Source organism: Mchenga conophoros, linkage group LG10, assembly GCF_057382185.1.
Source record: "Mchenga conophoros isolate Kocher_MC1m ecotype Shallow Benthic linkage group LG10, M_conophoros_male_GT1.1, whole genome shotgun sequence".
Lineage (NCBI taxonomy): Eukaryota > Metazoa > Chordata > Actinopteri > Cichliformes > Cichlidae > Mchenga > Mchenga conophoros.
In genome coordinates this window covers 6,134,283-6,154,502 of record NC_140535.1, presented here as the reverse complement: position 1 = coordinate 6,154,502, position 20,220 = coordinate 6,134,283, and the positions used below count along the sequence as shown (strand labels likewise).

Sequence of the window (20,220 nt, the reverse complement as noted above, 5' to 3'; positions counted from 1 at the left end):
GGGAGGAGGCCCCGGGGCAGACCCAGGACATGCTGGAGAGATTATATCTCTCGGCTGGCCTGGGAATGCCTTGGTGTTCCCCCGGATAAGCTAGAGGAGGTGGCTGGGGAGAGGGAGGTCTGGGCTTCTCTGCTTAGGCTGCTGCCCCTGCGACCCAGCCCCGGATAAAGCGGAAGAAGATGGATGGATGGATAGTTGCTGCTAATCAGGTCACTCTTGCAGTGGTCCTCATTATCACTAAGCTGGGTCTTTAATCACTGTCACATGTAGTGACCAGAATTGCACTCTACAGCCCAAGATGGTACTTGTTGTGCTGCTGTGGAGCCTCTCAAACCAGAACCTGCAGCCAGTGGAGAATTTTTTATGTACTGTACATTGAGCTCACCAAGGCTGCAAAGCAGAATAAGTCACCGAATACAGTCCAAGACGGTTTCATTAACCAAGTACTACCCTGGGTGCATGTCTTTAACTTCACTATCTCCACTGTTCTGTCCTCTGTGAAGTTATAAATCTCACCAGAAAAATTTGAGAAGTGGAGAGTTGCATCTTATTTTGAAAATGTATTGGATTCACTGTGCTGTTCCTGTGTCTGACATCATGTCCTCTTCATCTGCTCTGCTTATTTAATATGGCTTCCATCAAAAATAAGGCCAAAATATAGTCAGTGAGTGAATAGCCACTTCTGGGACTAGACTGATAAACGTTTTGTTGGCATGTTTAAGTCTATTTTTTGGCTAAAGTTCTAATTTGTATAATTTGTTAGATCCCAGGTTAGGCTTTGTTTGTTTGTTTAGTCATGATAATATATGTGTAATATTATACAGCAAATTAAGGGGACTGCTGAGCATACACCCTCGTGTGCACAATCATGGCTTATTTGTGTGTGTGGCTCCTGAGTTCTCTGCTCACACACAAGGAAAATAATTAGAATTGAATAGAATAATCCTTTAATTGTCCCACAAGGGGAAATTTGGTTGTAACAGCAGCCAAAAAGACACATATACAAACAAACAGTACACTGGACACGGAACAGAAACATACACAATTTTTCTTACATATTTACATTAAGGACAGTGGTTACTATATACAGAGAGTACTGTACAGTTATTAAATTAAATAAAAATAACTACAGGTAAGAGGCAAACCAGGTTGTAGTGCGAATTGCGTGGTAATAAATACCTGTGCTATACATATAAGTCTATAGAACTCTTGGAAATCAGTTAAGCCTGTGTCAAGCCTGTGTGAGCTTTAAATACACTGTTCTCATGTAAGCATTAAAATTCTTTCTGAAATCATACTGCCATGTCTGAATAAAGCCTTAAAAATTATTTATATGACAGACGGCCATTCAAATAATAATAAAAAAAAACCCTTACACATCTGATGGAAGGTCCTTGTTACATATTGCATTGTTAAAGGGTCTTTATTTGGAGAGTGCACAGATGTTTGCTGTTCTTAAAATTTTGATAAAATTACTTTATTTGTGGTACTTAAGACAAAGCATTTTGCCTTTAGGGCCCCACCGTTGCTTTTATGCGTTGCTGCTGTTTTGTCAGTTGAACTACCTGAAACTGATATCATTATGTTGCTTTTCTGTTTCTGACACGTTGCTCTGTTCAATTTGTTTCCCTGGTGTAGTGGTAATTGAACCCACTAGCTCAACACTTTTGCAAGGTTAGTATTCAACACCAGCATGAACGTCAGCTGTCGAGGATCAATAGTATTAATTGCATGCTGGAGCCTGTGGAACATTGCCATTTTCACAATTGTAAGTTAGGCTGCATTAGAATTTCAGAGACGATGAGTCTCTGCTACATTTGAAAAAAAGTGAAATCATTTGTCTTGGCTTTTTGAACCAGTCAAAATTGCACTTTAACCCTCTGTGGTTTTATTGAATTGACATGTTAGAGTTCTTGTGTGGTATGCAGGATCTCTGAGGACGGTGAGCAGCAAAGGAAAGTGACATATGCAAATCTGTGAAAATGGTCAATGAAGTCTGTTTCATTAACTGTGTTTCATCTTTTTCTTCTCAAACCTAACTGCCTCTCTGTGTGACATCGGCTTCATTTTGATTCTTTGCATGTGCTTTTCCTAATGTAAGTATTTATCATGTTTGTTTGTTCTTCTGTGATCCATTGTACCAATATTTGCTGCATTTCAACTGTACATGCTACAGAAGAAAACCAAACAAAATTGCAAATTTCTTGTGTGAATCTGTGCACATTTTGAGGTCCAGCACTTTAACGTGTGAAACTGCAGAGATAAACACCACACCTACTTTGCCATTTGATTTGTCCTTGTGACTGCAACCAGCAGTCCATTCACATAACAGAATTGTATTAATGACTTTGATTTGGACTATGACTATGAGTGATTTTCATTATTCTAATTATCAGTAGAGAGGATTAGGAATAATCCACTGTGGAAGGATAATTGGATACATGCCCCCAAAGGAAACTTGTGGAAAGCCAAGGGAAATGAGTAGTCATTGTTTTACCAATTTCAATGTAAAAATGATCCAAAATCCTTTTATAATACACTCATTTAGAACTTGCCTCATCCCCAAAAAGGGCATGATGAAAATATTACATGCTTTTATTCATAGAATGCATCATGCAATACTTTGGTAATTTTAGCAATGTGTTAAAAATATCAGTGCTGGAATACTGCATTTCAATTTGAATAAGTGTTTTAAATCACTTCTCAATCCTAAGAATGTCCTTGAAAAAACAACCTTGCTGAGCACGGTTCATTTTTATCCTACTAAACCTTTGAGCAGTTCATGTCATCTTGAAGAGTTTTCCTTTAAATATAGTTTTTTGACAGTGTTGTTACTTCCTCACTGAGATTACTTCCTTACTCTGCTTCTCTTTGTTCATCTTTCACTATCATCCAAACTTCATAACACTATTCACTGTTATGTGCTAAATAAATCAGATCCAAAGATGAATGATGATGATTAATTTACAGTTGCTACTTACAACAAATACAGGAAAAGAATGCATCGTAAGTGATGTTCAAAGACAAATTACAAACACAGTTTAACAAAAAAACAAACTGTAATAGAAACCTGAGGTACTTTAAAGTAGGATCCATGGCATATATCACTTGCTTTAACTTAAAACTTCAGCCAGCACGACTTTTTAACACCAGCAAGATGGACATTTTGACCCTCTGGCATTTTCAAAATCCTGTAACTCTATTAACCCTTTAAGGCCGGTCGGAGCGGGCACGTTCTGTTTTGCGTAACTATTTTTAAATCCCTGTAGAACCGGAACCGCGTAAGCTAGCGCAATAATTTTTTTTGCATATGAAACCTGACCTGAAAATTGTATAAAAAGCGCTTGCAGGAACAAAAACATAAAATAAAACTATGAAGACACTCAAAATAAATTTCCTGTTGTTGTAAACTATTTTTTGCAACTTTTTTGTATTTAAAGTTTTCAGGGATAAGCCTCTTAAATTTAAAGTAGAAATATATGTAAAAAAAAAAACAAAAACGATTTTCTATTTTTTTGTAGTTTATTGCACTTTTTTTCAATTAATGCAGTTACTATGGACTTAATGCATACATATTATTAAAATATGGGCTATAACAGTTGTATTGATGTATAGATACTTGAAATGCTCCCAAAAATGGCACTGCAGCATGTAAAAATATAAAGTAAGCTCTGGCGGACTTGGTTCTATGGCAGGTCTTAAAGGGTTAAAATAAAACCTGATCGTCTCAAATTTCATGACTTTTTTTAAAAAAAAAAGGGGATTATTTATCAAATTTGGAATTTTGGAATGTTTGAGATCAAAAGAAAAACAAAATGTCCACTTTTACCTAGAACCCACCTTTGACTGTTATAACATCAGCCAAAAGCTAGTTATATGTGACTGATAAATAAATATATAGGTGACTGTAGTTAGATTAAAAAAAACAAAAAGAATGATTACTACAGGCTGAGTATGGGATTTTGAGCAGAAGCAGGGGGAGTGCGTAACCGAAAGCATGGAGAAGTGACAGGTTGCTTTCTCTTCTGAGCAGCATAGGAATTCATACCTAACGTGAACAGAGTCTAGACTGTGGAGAACTAATCCAAACAAATGAATAGTGAAATCCAGAGCACATCAGTAAAACAGGTTTTAGACCTGACCCGGACAGCTGGGGAGGTGAAGCTGCAGATTGAGAATTGGGGAGCAGTGTGAACACTGAATGGGAGGCTGCACTTTGGTGATTTTGAGGCAGATGTAAAAATGGACGCGATGATCAACTTGGACATTACTACTTTTACAATAATAATTTAAAATGCTTTTTTCTCCCCTTTTGTGTAGCCTGCGTTGAGATCAATTTTAAAATGTAAACAATCAACTGAGGGGTCAAAATCACTCCTCCTGGCAGTTACAGTGTTAATTACTGTGTTCCCAGATTCTCGCTATGCAAATATCCTGCATTTCTTTTTCCTAACTCTAAACCTTAAAAAATCTTATGTTTTGTGGCGAAACAAAAGAAGGTATAGATAATACAGTTAGTCACTTTTTCAGGCTCTTGGTTTAAGTCATTGTTAACTTTATCAGTATTAAAACATAATTGTTGCCATACAGTCTGTGGGTGTGCATTGTCAAACAACAAAGCACATTCTCAATTTCCGTCAACTGAATGTGTACTGAATTTTTGCTGATATATTAACCATTGACATTTTGTTTCTTGTTATGAATGCAAAACTGTTTGCAAGATAACCCAGGGGAACATACCATCAAAGACACAACCAGGTGTCCCTAAAATTGAACTCTAATATATTGTAGCAAAAACTTCTGCATCAAAATTGCAGTACTGTGACCTTTAAATTCTGTCTTCATGCCATCTTATTAAGATGACATACAAACCATAATAATTGTTACAGGTCTTATTACTCTTTAAGTTGTTGTTTAAAAAAAACACAAATATGTTTGTAATGCTGGATTGTTCACAGACGGGAGGTTTTACTTACTTCAAGTACTGACACACCAAAAGAAGAAAACTCCTTAGTGGTGAAACTTACCCAGATGTTTTTCCTCATTCTATCTCCTGTTAGGACCGAGAGCAGTTCAGGATGGCAGCGGCGGTGCAATGAGTGTGCACTCACACAACTGTCTCCTCTTCATTATAATTCTGTCCTTCCTGCTTAGATTTTGAAGATAAATTGAGTTGAACTCCAGTGTTTTGTGTGTGTGTGTACCTGCGTGTGTGTGTGTGTATGCGTGTGAGTGTGTGTAGGTGTGTGTGCGTGTGTGTGTATGTGTGTGCGTGGGAGTGTGTGTGTGTGCGTTTTTGTTTTTTCCAACTGAAACCATAAACTGATGCACATTAAGTGCATGATTTAATCTGCACTGCATTGATGTTGACCCGCTAAACAAGTATGTCATTGAGGGTCTTTTTTTTTAAGATTTCAAGGATGTAACAAATGTTTCACCTTTTAATTGAATTTTGTTGGATATTTTTCTCTTTGAATCATATTATTCTGGATTTTCTCTTTTTACCTGTGATTCTAAAAAAAAGATTTTTAAAATGGTGTCTCTTATTTTTAAAAAGTGTCTCTTAATCAAATGGATTTGTCTTGAATTTAACCACACTGAATATTCATGTCTATTCCAGGAAACAGCAAATTTACAGCAAATATAAGAAGTGAATTCTAAATACCTCAAAATTAAACTGAAAGAGTCAAACACAAGGTTGCCCTGAGGCTGAAAACCTGGTATTATCATATTTTAATGTATAATAATTATCCTTTCGTCTGGTTGTTGAAAGCAGAATTGTAGTATTTTTGTTTCCACCATTATAGTGATATATTTGCACTTGTGCTATGCTAATCTTTTTAATTATATTTTTTCAATTATGTGTAGTTTTAAATATTTTTAAGAACGGGAAATATGAACTTGTAATTATTTGGGACAAACCCCTTACTTTCATCTCTTTGTCATTTTTTGTTCTTTACTGGTACTGGTTGTATACAAAAATGTTGTCAAGATTATTATAATTATGTTAGACTTTAATATTTACAGATGGAGGGAATGTTAGCTACATTTGTATGGAGTGGACATCTGACTTAAATAATGCAGACCTATTAATGCTATTGATATTTGTTTAATATCATACCATGTATACATGCTCTAGAAATTGTTCCTGTTTATGTTCTAAACCAGCACTGGAGGGTTACAGAACAGTCGTTTTGAGTAGATTAACACAAAATAAACTCTTTCTGCATGTATTTAGACACAAATGACCCAAAGACTATATTTCATAAACTTCCTGTTTTTCAAATCACCAAACAAAGACCCTGATTTTTAAGTATTGTCTTCTCATTAACTTCAGAGTAAACTAGAGGTCTTCATGGGTACAAAAATGTCTGTCTGTGCAAAAATGTACCACAGTGAATTAAAGTGGATTTGCCTATTTTTTTTAATATTGACCCAGAAATAATATAGAAATAACACCTGGGTTAAAAAAAGGTCAGAAAAAATAGGTCAGAAATAAAGACTATATGTAAAACGTGGCATAACTGCAAATGAGCATTTATGCCACTGTGACATAATTGCTCATTTGCAGTCTTAAGAGTTCCTTTTTCATTGACAACCTGAGGAAATTATTCACTACCATACAATAGTAACTAGAAGCATACATTGTTTCATCATTATCTGTAAATTAAACTATAATGCACAAAGTGAAGATCATATTAGACTGAAGCTGTATTGAAAGTAGGAACTGAGACCATAAACTTATAAGAAAAGGGTTGAATTAGCAAACATTTTGCAGTAAAGACTTTCAGACTTCTGTTGATTTGGACTTTATAAATTAAGCAATTATTCTTAGCCTATTAGAATGAAAGCAGATTTAAGGTACTTTTGCTGCCACTTCACGATTTAGACTTATAGGCTAAGACCCATCTTTAGTATTTTGTCCATTATCCAGTCCTATACAGATCTACTGACATGGGTAGACTCATGAAGACCTTTAGAGTAAATGTGTTGTCTTTTGACACGAGTAAAATACAAAATCATTGATACTCTTAAACCAAAATGTACAGTATAGGAGTCAGATTGTGAGATGTTGGTCAGAAGATTTAATAATTTTAGACTTTACTGTAGAGTATGCAAGCCAACTGCAATAACTGAGACTGATTAAAGGTCTCAGCAAATAGGCCACAACAGTTCTTATCACCTGATATATAACTTGCATTAACAGAAAAGACAGAATATATGAGAAAACCTGAAAATCATATGTTTCAATATGGACAAACATCAGTGCAGGCAGAGTGTCACAGGCAGCAAACAATCAGCAGACCTCCTTTACCATATTTCATTGTGAGCATGAGAATTTTATGCAACAATCTGTAACCTCTCACAAAATGACAGGAAGAATTAAAGCTGGTAATTTCTCTCTTTCATATCTCTCAATTTGAAAAGAGATTTGTACCAATTGGCAGACTGTACTTAACATGGGTATGCTTTTTTGTTATTTAGTGACAATAACAAAAAATGTACATCTGGTGTTGAACTACTGGCTTTTGTAATGAAAGGGATTGTTTTAAGACATTGTGCATCCCTTGCAAAATGCTGTTTGTTTTTACTGTCAGTTTCTATCAGAGTTTTGCAATTGAAGGTTTCCATTAACACTGCAACAAACAAAAACAGTGAATTAAAACAAATTACTATGTCTGTTTAATGATGGGAGATGTTGCCTTTCTTATCTTCTGAACGTTCATCACACCTAAAAGGAGGAAAGGGTACACAAAAGCAATGACCTCTGTTCTTTTAATATACATTTTTTGCCCCCTTTCTCAGTCTTTTCCCTCTGGCTTGTGTCAGCACCACTGAGGCCCTAGTCCATCATCCACATTCCCCTACCTCTATCTTTCTTTTCTTTCCATGGTTTTTGGGGATAACAACCTTTTCACTCCTTGGTGTGAAAAGAAGAGCCAACATCCAAATCAGAGAGGCATGAAACGGGTCGTTTTAGAAACTGATCAGGATAATCACGACCTGAATCTGACAGGCTAATCATTGTTTGTTTTCACATATCAGAGAGAGGGAGGGACAGAGCGAGACTGCAGAACATTATTTATCTCTAGCACTCCAATGTTTGGAAATGACATGGTAATTATTCCATCCTGGGTTGAAAGAAGGCACTACCAATCACACGTCTATCCTGCACAGTCATTTTATGACAAGATTCACCACATTTAAGATGGACTCACGTCACCTCATAGGGAAGTTTTTGCAGTGATCCATTCAATACTACCTATAAGCAAATGTTTATCATCTAGCCAGATTTTTTAATAGCGCAGCAATAAACACCTGAAAGTCTTATTTCGATTTTCCAGTACATTTGCTGCTGAGTACTTGCTCACACTTAGTAGCACATGTACAGTTTGATCACTATCTCACAAGGTAATCGAAACTGTGAGAATTAAAAATACGACTTTAGAACTCTACAAATTTTTTATATCAAATACACCTGTTTATGAACTTGCAGTAAGATCTCTCACCATGGATAAAATTTTGCAAATTGCTTAACACTGAGCTAAGAATGTGATAAAAATCTTGATGCATTCTTAATCATCCAGGTAAAAAAAATCCCCAAACGTTGATTCTGTTCATGTGGACGTAACGCTTTCAGTGGGAGAAATGTTTTGTCACTCATCCAAGTGACTTCTTCAGTCTCAGCTGACCCCACCTTCTTCAAATCAAACAAAATTGATGGCAAACATTTATGCTGGTTTGTGCTTCTAAAATGTTAGTTTGTAATGCTTTTGTAAGAACATTAATGAAAGTTTCAAGGTCAAAAGCCCGTATTTACCTTTTCTAATAAAAAACATCCCTATGTTGTTCTGATTAATTTGTATTTTGTTAATGCATAGTCTATTTTAACTATTACGGTGAACCTATTTTTTTTTTACTTTTGAGACTGTGATCATGATAAAAATATCATGGTTTATGTTTCACAATGTTTTCACCATAAAGAAAGGTGCTGGGTGACCTTGGATGACCTCTAGGAACTTTTATTAATATATTTGAAATTATTAAATTATTATTTATTAACAACCAGAGACCAAAGACTATTCTTCAATGACAACTGATCAGTGGCCATCAGTACCATTCATAGAGAGTTGGGAAATGGCTGCAATCACAGCATTGTAAGATAGCGAAAGATGTACCCTTAGGCTCCTTCCTCAATTCAGAGATGGTCTTTCCCTTTTCACGTAAATGGCCTCCTTCACTCCCCACTCAAACTAGCACTCCTCCCTGTCCAGGATGTGTACCGGTACAGCTTCATCCTACAGGTTAGTGGAAAGAGTATGCACCAGCCTGTAGGATTATATAGACTGCAAAGTCTTGGCCTGATGAGTTACCTCTTGTTGTGCCATCTACTTTGCCAGAGGTTGTTTGGTTTCCCCGATGTATAAATCATGGCAATTCTTCTGGCACTTAGCAGCGTACACTACATTACTCTGTTTGTATCTGGTGATTTGATCCTTGGGGTAGACCAGTTTTTGGCGCATTTACTCAAGGCCATCTTGATATGATGTTTTTCTGCTTCCTTGGCTGCTGTATCTGTGGGGATGGTGTTCGCTCTATGTTGTACCATCCTGATCACAACCAGTTTTTGCTTTAGTGGATGATGAGAGTTAAACCTTGAATACTGATCCATATGCGTAGGTAGACGGTACACATCAACTTTTAAATGACCCCCATTACTGATGAAAATCTTACAGTTTAAGGCTAGTCTGTCATTTTTCATATCCTCCCTGGTGAACTTGATGTGTTTGTCTACCGAGTTAATGTGATCAGTGAATTGTGGTACATCCTGAGATTGTCATCCACATACCTGAGCCAATGACTTGGTGGTTTTCCTTACCTGGATGCATCAAGACATTTTAACCCACTTTGGCAAAGACTGCCTAAAGCTACTACATGAGTACGAGAAAACAGCAAGTAAGATAGCTGACTCCAGGATCCACCTGAGATTCAGCCTCAGATGCAGACAAAACAGGATTACTCCTAAAATTCTGCCAATGAGATCATAAGTTCAAGGCCTCCAAGAAACAAAAATCCCCCAGAAGGCACAGAACACAACATTTTGGGAACGATAAGTATCATCCATGATCAGAGGATGACATAGAGAAGAGTCAATGCCTGTCAGATCATTGTTGAAAATCCAACTGGATTATATTTTCTAAAGCTTTCGTGTTGGTCTGAGATGTACAAAGCTAAGAGTAAAAGGTAATTTTAATTTCATTGTTTTCAAATCCCTGTTGTTCCAAACACAGAAAAGGGAAAAGCATGTGGAGAAAACCTATGCATGCTGCCTCTTTACAGGCTTATTTTGGATTTTTTTAAGCCTTTTGTATTACCTAGTGCCAGTGTTCTTGATCCGATATGGACATTGTCAGCCTCAAGGTTAGACAAGCTGGCTTGCAGAGCAGTTAAATAAAGACAGTCAAATTGCATGTTGCGAGGCAGTGTAATGATTTGTGCCACACAACACAGCTAATTTCCCATTTAATGCACATTTAGTTGAAAAACCAAAACAAAATCTTTCTTTGTCCTCATGTTGTCCAGTTGGTCTTAACTAGGTTCACTTTAATTCAAATTCTGTTGTAATTAAACTTTTAATGTTTCCCTTTAATGTGACTACTATGGTTCAAGGGTTTGTGCTAAAATAGAAATTGCATGTGTTTTGGATAACCTTCCAGCTAACCTTAATGCAGGCGTATTTATATTCATCTTTGCAGACTATTTTGATTGTTCAAGTCTTTGAACAGCTTCATGATGTTTCTGTCTGCAGGTTTCTGTTTTGGAATAACAACATTTTGATTGTTTCCTGTAATACAGCCACAGGCAGCACTGGCTAACAGTGACAAATCATAGCTACATTAGCTTGATACTTAATTAATTTTCAATTCTTGGACATTCAAAGGAACTACACTAGTTTGAAATACATCTGAATTTTCCTTTAAGTAAGAAGTCTGACCTTGTGTGATGATTACAGTGTTTTGCTAAATGTCATTTTTTTTTATAAATAAAATAGAATTAAATTGAAATTTAATTTAAGAAATCATTCCCTTTAGTAATTAAAAGTCAAAAACTGATTGTGAAAGACTGCACTATTACATTTAGTTTTTAGAAAATAATTTAAATATTTTTTTTGTCTTGTCACTCTTTGCCCTTTATCTTTTCTTTCCCCTCACCCCAAACCAGCCATTGCAGATGGCCACCCTTCCCTAGGCCTGGTTCTGTCAGAGGTTTCTTTCGTTAAAACTGAGTTTTTCCATCCCACTTTCTAGAAGTGCTTACACTTAGGGGGTTGGCAGATTATTGAGATTTTCCCTTTAATGTTGTAGGATCTTTACTCTACAATATACAGTATAAAGCACCTTGAGATGATTGTGGTAGTTTTTGTGCTTTGGCGCTATGTAAATGGAAATAAACTGAAACGAGTTGAATTAAAATTGATTCTTTTTCCACATGCTATGCACTTTCAGCAACTGCACATAATATGCATCTCTTTCAGGCAAACTCAACACAACAGGAGCTGACATACCTATTTAAATTGGAAATAAGCAACCACAGTAACAATTAATCTCTCAGACAAATTGAAGGCAGGCATATTGCATTTTTTTTGTGTCTGCACTATGTTAGAGCAATGGCTCCCAATTCCCACCAAGCATGACTTTAAAAAAAATTATATGCAAGTCCTAATCAAGCCAAACCCATGACAAAATCCAGGCGAATGAGCAGAGGATCTTAGAAATACATATTTCTGATCCTGCACCAGCATTCATTTATGAAAACGCACTGAGAAGTGCTGGATACACATAATTTTTTTCTTTCTGTGAGCCAATTTTGAATCACAGCCCACTAAGATTTGTATTTTGGAAGCATTGCATGTTCATGTTTATATGACCAATTACAAACATCTGTCTCAACTGCCCGGAGATTATCTTAGCAGATTCATGACATTGTCTCACAATATGTTGGGATTCATTTTTGGATTATTTACATGACTAAAATTCTACCCTACACTGAAAAAAGGCCATGTTTGATTTACTTGATTCAATAGTGGACATTGGCTGCACACAAATGTTTTGCTTTGGCAGAAACTTAAACTACTGAGTTAAATCAACACAACTTTTCATATTCAATAAAACTGTGCATTTTGTGTTCATAAAACACGATTGAAACATGTTTAGATGAAGTAAATTGAGCTCTTGGAATATTTTAATCCTTCGCACTTTTGTCATTTTATTTCAACACTATTCAATAACTTTTACCCCAATACTACTTGGTCACTTACAGTAAATACTACTTGAAGGTAGTTGTATAGAGTTGTTGGTCATATGTATTTTATTGATGAAAAATGTGTGCTCATATTTAAGGCTGACAGTAATAAAATGTTGTCTCTTAATATTTTGTGATTTCTTGTCTTTATTTAGTGTTAATGGGTTGTTCAGAGTAAATAGTGATAGGAAGAAATCAAATTGCTGGCATGCTGCACCGCCAATAGACTAGTGATGGGATTTCCGGTTCAGCTCACTAAAAAGAACTGGCTCTTCGGGTTGTTTTGTTGCTTTAATTAATTTATTATTAACAATAATATAAAATTACGCACAAAAGGAATTACTAATGTAAAAAACAGTGGTTTTATTTATATAGGTTTATATATAAATATTTACGGTGGCCCCTAGAGACAAAGCACGTACAAACTCCAAAGCAAGTACAAACTCCAAAACACTTTTCTAGCATGAACTGAACTTCCAAAACAGAGCTACCTAGATCACTTACATTACACAATTGAAAGCAAATGTGTATTGTTTGTGTATTTATACACAAGCACTCATATATATTCAAATAATTTAAAAAAAAACTTTAACATTTACCTGTTATTACCACACACCAAATCCGTTTGTTGGTACTTGCTGGCTTGTGTAGCCACTAGGTAACAAAAGGTCAACACTGCACCTAGCATCCTGGGGTCCGTTCTTCGTACCTCGCTAAGTAAGTTAGCTGGATTTGATTGTTGACGATTTCGCGTGATCTTGGATCGTTCGGTTCTCCAAAGCTCATCCGGGACTTGCTGTCATAGCAACAGATCCGTAAGCGTAAACCTGCTTGGGAGCAAGATTGATAAGGAGAGTTTTCAGAATTCAGCGTATATTGCGGGATAGACAGGATCCTTTAGCTCAGTGTGACAGTGTGCTCATAGAGAGATATCGATTTTCCTGTGAGGGTATTATTTACTTAACCAACTTGTTGGATCCCTATGTTAAGAGTTCCACTCACCGTAGTCGGGCATTAACAACTGCACAAACTGTGTGCATTGCCTTGCATTTCTTTGCGAGTGGCACATTTCTGTACGCTGTTGGAGATGCAGAGAACATTGGCAAAAGTGCTGTCTGCCGTTCCATTCGCAAAGTATACCTGGCACTCAAGCATTTCCTGGGTGTGTTTGTCAAAAGGTTGTCAAACAGGGATTTTTTTTTCTATTGCAGGTACATTAAATTCGATAATGAATGTGATGCAATCATGACCTATGTCTGTAACTATAGCTCGATTGTCAGCACACCGATGGTGTGTGACTCTATGTGCCATATCACAAATGTGGAAGCTAAATGGCCCGGATCAGTGCATGACTCAGGAATTTTCAGAGTCAGGGTTATGCACATTATTTGAGTGTGGTAAGAAAAAGAGACTTATTTTGATATTTCATACTTATTTTGGGCCTAACATAACAGCATTTCTCCATTACACAGGGGCCTACGATGGGATTCTCCTTGGAGACAGGGGTTATGCATGCAGGCAGTACTTCATGACACCGTTCCCTGACCCCAACCCTGGGCCACAAACCCGCTACAATGCAGCTCTAGCCAGGACAAGGGCACGCATTGAAATGACCTTTGGGCAAATAAAGGGAAGATTTCAGTGTCTGAAAAGTCTGAGGGTTGCACCTGACAGGGCATGTGACATTATTGTTGCATGTGCCGTACTGCACAACATTGCCACCATCAGAAAGGAGAGGACTCCTGTGGTGGAGGTGCAGCCTGATGATGACCTCCAGCCAGTGCACTTGGACCAACCTAGTGGCAGAGCTGCACGGGACAGAATTGTGCAACACAATTTCGAATATTAAAAACATGAAAAAACATATTTTTCATTGAAATTTATTTCAGCATCTTTTTCTGTCTCATCAAAAAAAAGCCAGTCATCATTTGCCAGGAAAAAAATCATATATACTGTATCACGCAAGGTCATCAATAGTGCTCTGTATGAAAGTGTATTTTTACTTACTCTGAAGTTCCTTTTGAAGGAACTCGATTTCTAGTTGAACTTTTTGCCTCATTAGAGCTTGAAGTTCGATTTCACCTAGAAGCTTTTGTTTCTTTGGCTCAGTATACTCCATTTTTTGCTGGAGACTTCTCTTATAGAGCAAACGAATGTCACCCTGTTTCAACTGTAGAGACAACATTTAACGGTCAATACATGTCATATAGGAAGTAAAATTAATTACAAGACTGCCCACCTCTGTATCAGGCCTCTCTGCCGGCCTCTTTGCCTGCAAATCATACTGCAGTCAGAAACACATAGAAGTACACAAGTAGATACAAATTCAGGCCAAATTATGCATGCACTTACAGGGACTTCCTCCAAACCACAGTCATCTAACAGGGTTGCTTCACTGTCCTGTGCAATGGAAACAAAATGGTGTTACAAAGGGATGTGGTACAGCCTATTGGTCTAAATAATTAAAAAAAAGATTTTTATATACACAAATATACATATATATATATCCCAACTTACTGTGCAGGTAAAAGGGATGGAGTGTTATGTAAAACTACACACTAAAAAACCCACGATGTCAATAAATGTCAAAGTACAAAAAGCATTTTAATTAAGGCAACAACCAAATATTTTACATTGTACAAATAGAATTATGAGCTCATTTACCAGTTATGAAAGTGCTGCTGCTACTGCACCCCGGCTGCTGGTCTAAGGAAGAGCTGCCCCCAGGGATGCCCTCAACAATGGGTCTGGTGGCATTCAATTCTAGGGCCAGCTCCTCTGCCGGGGTGTGACAAGGGGGTGCAGGACCACCACCTGTCTTTTTTTGCTCTGCCCTTTTCTTGGTTGCTGTTATAAATAAACAAACTGATTATTTCAGGGTCTCTTTTCAAGAGACTAAAAGCAATATAAGTGATAAATATTACCATTCTGTAGAATATTCTTATATTTCACTTTTACTTGTTCCCATTTTCTAGTGGGTCCTGTTGTGGCTCTAATGTGAAAGAGGATATAATGTAATATAATATAATATAATATAATATGATATAATATAATATAATATGATATAATGTAATATAATATAATAAATTACTTACGAGTTTAATTTGTCAGCAACTTTCTGCCAGTCCTCTCTCCTTGCTTTTGCAGCCTTTGCAGTGTTCCCTTGTGTTTTAATTAAACTCTGAAACTCCTGAAACCCCTCAATAAAGAGTTCTTGCTCTGCTGGATGTGTCATTTGATCTTGGATGTAGTAAGCGAGGTACGAAGAACGGACCCCTGGAGCACTTTCTGTTGTCTTTTGTGCTTCTGGAGTTTTTACGTGTTTTGCAGTTTTTACGTGCTTTGTCTGTAGGGGCCACCGTAAATATACTTTTATTTATTCACTCCACCATAAAATGTAATAAATAAATCATATAATACAAAAACAAACATTTCAATTTTTAACTATTTAAATTTTCAGCTTTTTCCGTCAAAAATTTTAAAGTGAAACAACACAAAACACTGCAAACCACAACACAATTAAATATAAATTAAAATATGAAAACAATAAGAAGATGCATATTCTCTGTCATATGGGCCTGCATGAATAAACTTTCGGAATCCTTTATCATCTGCAACTGAAAATAGTTGTGGATGATTACTATACCTTTCTAATGTGACGTTGTTGCCCCTGGCTCTCTCTCTCTCCCTCCCGCTCTGTTCCTGTGCTACTGAGTGTAACTACCGCCCCTCCCCCCTCATCCCAGCGTAAAGCTGGGATGCTGAGCTTGCATGCTGAGTGAAGCGGAAAAAAAGTGTGAGAGAGAGGGTGAGAGAAAGAAAAAAAAGAAAAAGAAAGAAAAAAAAAAAACAACCCACGGCTCGCGACAAGGAGCTGGCTCACGTCGTTCACGTCAAAGATCCGGTTCTAAGAGCCATTTCATTTGTGACCGACACATCACTACAATAGACTTTATCATGAAAAAAACTGCAAGATCCTCTACAATTGGATCAAGTCAAGTAAGGAACAAGTCAAACTTATTGGTTTCTTATCCCTCAGAGGTCCTGACCTTGGACTGAGCTCATTGTCGTATGCCTGATACATTACCAACAACCACTAACTGTAGTTTTTTAAATCACATCAATATGTCTTACAGCCTGCACACAGTATTGTCTAAGTGTACTGGTACATCAATAATGTATAACCACAGCTGGACATCACCCATAACATTCTGAATGTGTCTCTCTTCCTCAACTATGAAATCTACTATAACTGCAAGGAGAAGCATTTTTCTATTCTCCTTCATTCATATTGAAAAGAAATGTACTGGAATCTTTGTTACTAGGAGAGATGCTTGTGACCTGAAGAAATACTTCTACACAACTGGGTAATAAATAATGTAAACCCGTGTCTATTATGAGCTCAGCATTGTAGGTTTTGTGCTTTTTTGTAAGCAGCGACAGAAACCCCCAACTAAAGAAATGCTTAGCGGTTATACCCCACAGCTCTACTTCAGTCTCAACAAATATTTAATTCATGCAAACATCTGTTCTCTGCTGCTGAGGGCTGCTCATTACATTAGAGACTCAACACAGTAATGTTACTTAAAAGATGAAAGCGTTTTCTTAGCCTTTTGTTAAAGGTCAGTGTTCCTTAAATCAAAGTTAAATGTGTAATTTAACAACTGTGAAAATGACTGAATGAATACTATTAAGCTTAAGTCACCTAAACTATCATATTAAGTAAAAGCTGTTAAGTAGTGAAGATGCTTTATTCACTCCAAATATGTTTAAATTGGGGTTATATGAGCAGTGACTTTTACGGAAAGGTAAACAGAGCTACTTATAAGTGCTTTATCCATCCATCCATCCATTCGCTTCCGCTTGTCCTTTTCAGGGTTGCGGGGGGTGCTGGAGCCTATCCCAGCTGTGCTTTATATTTAGTTTAATGTCCAGCATGTGGTGGCTATCCTGTGAGGACCACATATCTCCCCAAAAAACAAACAAACCTGTTGTTCATGAACTAAAACAAGGGCCTATACCTTGATGTTTTTAAACTATGTTGACTATATTAATAACAAAGAAAATCAGCTGCATTAAAAAGCTTAACCACTGTGTTTGTTGGCCTAAGAACTCACCTTTGAACTGTCACTGGCTACAACAGCGAGATTACGTAAAACATCCCATTGGTACTATAAATATAAAGCCTGGAATAAACTAGACATTCAAAACTGTGTTTACCTTTATGAACTGTTATTATTATCCACTATAAATAAATGCACTGTCGTCAATTGGAACCTTGCGTGTGAGCCCTGCTTCTACCTTGACAAAGACAGGATGTTTTTTATTTTAGAGATATTGGGCAAATGGAAGAAAACAGTCCAAAATATTTATTCAGTATTTGGATTAAAGGACATATCCTGGTCAAAAATGACGCCATGATTCTTCAGTGTTACATGAAGCCAGGTCAATGCCATCCAGAGTAAGCATCTGTTAAAATACCATGTTTCTAAGATTACAAAAATCTCAGTTGTATCTGAATTTAGAAGCAGAAAATTACCCACCTTCCTTTCATATCTAAAATTCTTAAAAATTCTTGAGTAGTTGTCAAACAGCTAACAGATCATCTGCAGGGGAATAGCTTATTTGAATTCAATTCAATTCAATTTTATTTATGTAGCGCCAAATCACAACAACAGTCGCCTCAAGGCGCTTCATAGATACAGAGAAAAACCCAACAATCATATGACCCCCTATGAGCAAACACTTTGGCAACAGTGGGAAGGAAAAACTCCCTTTTAACAGGAAGAAACCTCCGACAGAACCAGTCTCAGGGGGCGGCCATCTGCTGCGACTGGTTGGGGTGAGAGAAGGAAGACAGGATAAAAGACATGCTGTGGAAGAGAGACAGAGGTTAATAACAGATATGATTCAATGCAGAGAGGTCTATTAACACATAGTCAGTGAGAAAGGTGACTGGAAAGGAAAAACTCAATGCATCATGGGAATCCCCGGCAGCCTACGTCTATTGCAGCATAACTAATGGAGGATTCAGGGTCACCTGGTTGAGCCCTAACTATATGCTTTAGCAAAAAGGAAAGTTTTAAGCGTAATCTTAAAAGTAGAGATACAGGGAGTGCAGAATTATTAGGCAAGTTGTATTTTTGAGGAATAATTTTATTATTGAACAACAACCATGTTCTCAATGAACCCAAAAAACTCATTAATATCAAAGCTGAATGTTTTTGGAAGTAGTTTTTAGTTTGTTTTTAGTTTTAGCTATTTTAGGGGGATATCTGTGTGTGCAGGTGACTATTACTGTGCATAATTATTAGGCAACTTAACAAAAAACAAATATATACCCATTTCAATTATTTATTTTTACCAGTGAAACCAATATAACATCTCCACATTCACAAATATACATTTCTGACATTCAAAAACAAAAACAAATCAGCGACCAATATAGCCACCTTTCTTTGCAAGGACACTCAAAAGCCTGCCATCCATGGATTCTGTCAGTGTTTTGATCTGTTCACCATCAACATTGCGTGCAGCAGCAACCACAGCCTCCCAGACACTGTTCAGAGAGGTGTACTGTTTTCCCTCCTTGTAAATCTCACATTTGATGATGGACCAAAGGTTTTCAATGGGGTTCAGATCAGGTGAACAAGGTGGCCATGTCATTAGTTTTTCTTCTTTTATACCCTTTCTTGCCAGCCACGCTGTGGAGGACTTGGACGCGTGTGATGGAGCATTGTCCTGCATGAAAATCATGTTTTTCTTGAAGGATGCAGACTTCTTCCTGTACCACTGCTTGAAGAAGGTGTCTTCCAGAAACTGGCAGTAGGACTGGGAGTTGAGCTTGACTCCATCCTCAACCCAAAAAGGCCCCACAAGCTCATCTTTGATGATACCAGCCCAAACCAGTACTCCACCTCCACCTTGCTGGCGTCTGAGTCGGACTGGAGCTCTCTGCCCTTTACCAATCCAGCCACGGGCCCATCCATCTGGCCCATCAAGACTCACTCTCATTTCATCAGTCCATAAAACCTTAGAAAAATCAGTCTTGAGATATTTCTTGGCCCAGTCTTGACGTTTCAGCTTGTGTGTCTTGTTCAGTGGTGGTCGTCTTTCAGCCTTTCTTACCTTGGCCAAGTCTCTGAGTATTGCACACCTTGTACTTTTGGGCACTCCAGTGATGTTGCAGGTTTGAAATATGGCCAAACTGGTGGCAAGTGGCATCTTGGCAGCTGCACGCTTGACTTTTCTCAGTTCATGGGCAGTTATTTTGCGCCTTGGTTTTTCCACACGCTTCTTGCGACCCTGTTGACTATTTTGAATGAAACGCTTGATTGTTCGATGATCACGCTTCAGAAGCTTTGCAATTTAGAGACTGCTGCATCCCTCTGCAAGATATCTCACTATTTTTGACTTTTCTGAGCCTGTCAAGTCCTTCTTTTGACCCATTTTGCCAAAGGAAAGGAAGTTGCCTAATAATTATGCACACCTGATATAGGGTGTTGATGTCATTAGACCACACCCCTTCTCATTACAGAGTTGCACATCACCCAATATGCTTAATTGGTAGTAGGCTTTCGAGCCTATACAGCTTGGAGTAAGACAACATGCATGAAGAGGATGATGTGGACAAAATACTAATTTGCCTAATAATTCTGCACTCCCTGTAGTGTCTGTCTCCCGAATCCAAACTGGAAGCTGGTTCCACAGAAGAGGGGCCTGAAAACTGAAGGCTCTCCCTCCCATTCTACTTTTAAATACTCTAGGAACAACAAGTAGTTCTGCAGAGCGAGAGCGAAGTGCTCTAATAGGGTGATATGGTACTACAAGGTCATTAAGATAAGATGGGGCCTGATTATTTAAGACCTTGTATGTGAGGAGCAGGATTTTGAATTCAATTCTGGATTTAACAGGAAG

At 37.4% G+C, this 20,220-nt stretch overlaps 1 protein-coding gene across 6 annotated transcripts in view; it reads left to right on the top strand.

The window, feature by feature from the left end:
* The window catches only part of ntm (neurotrimin), a 181,228-nt gene that overhangs the window by 136,317 nt on the left and 24,691 nt on the right, over positions 1-20,220 (top strand). The window contains exons 7-8 of one of the 6 annotated variants that reach the window (XR_014894066.1): positions 1,639-2,096; positions 5,061-12,426. The exons of 1 other annotated variant lie outside the window; for it this stretch is intronic. Coding sequence is in view for 3 of the 5 variants with exons in the window: in XM_085288306.1 (XP_085144432.1) it covers positions 13,776-14,152 (377 nt within the window). In the remaining 2 variants the exon portion in view is untranslated. Of the gene's footprint in view, positions 1-1,638; positions 2,097-5,060; positions 12,427-13,775; positions 14,211-20,220 lie in introns of those variants that run through there. 4 more of the 6 variants (XM_085288303.1, XR_014894065.1, XM_085288306.1 and 1 more) reach the window with 4 other exon arrangements.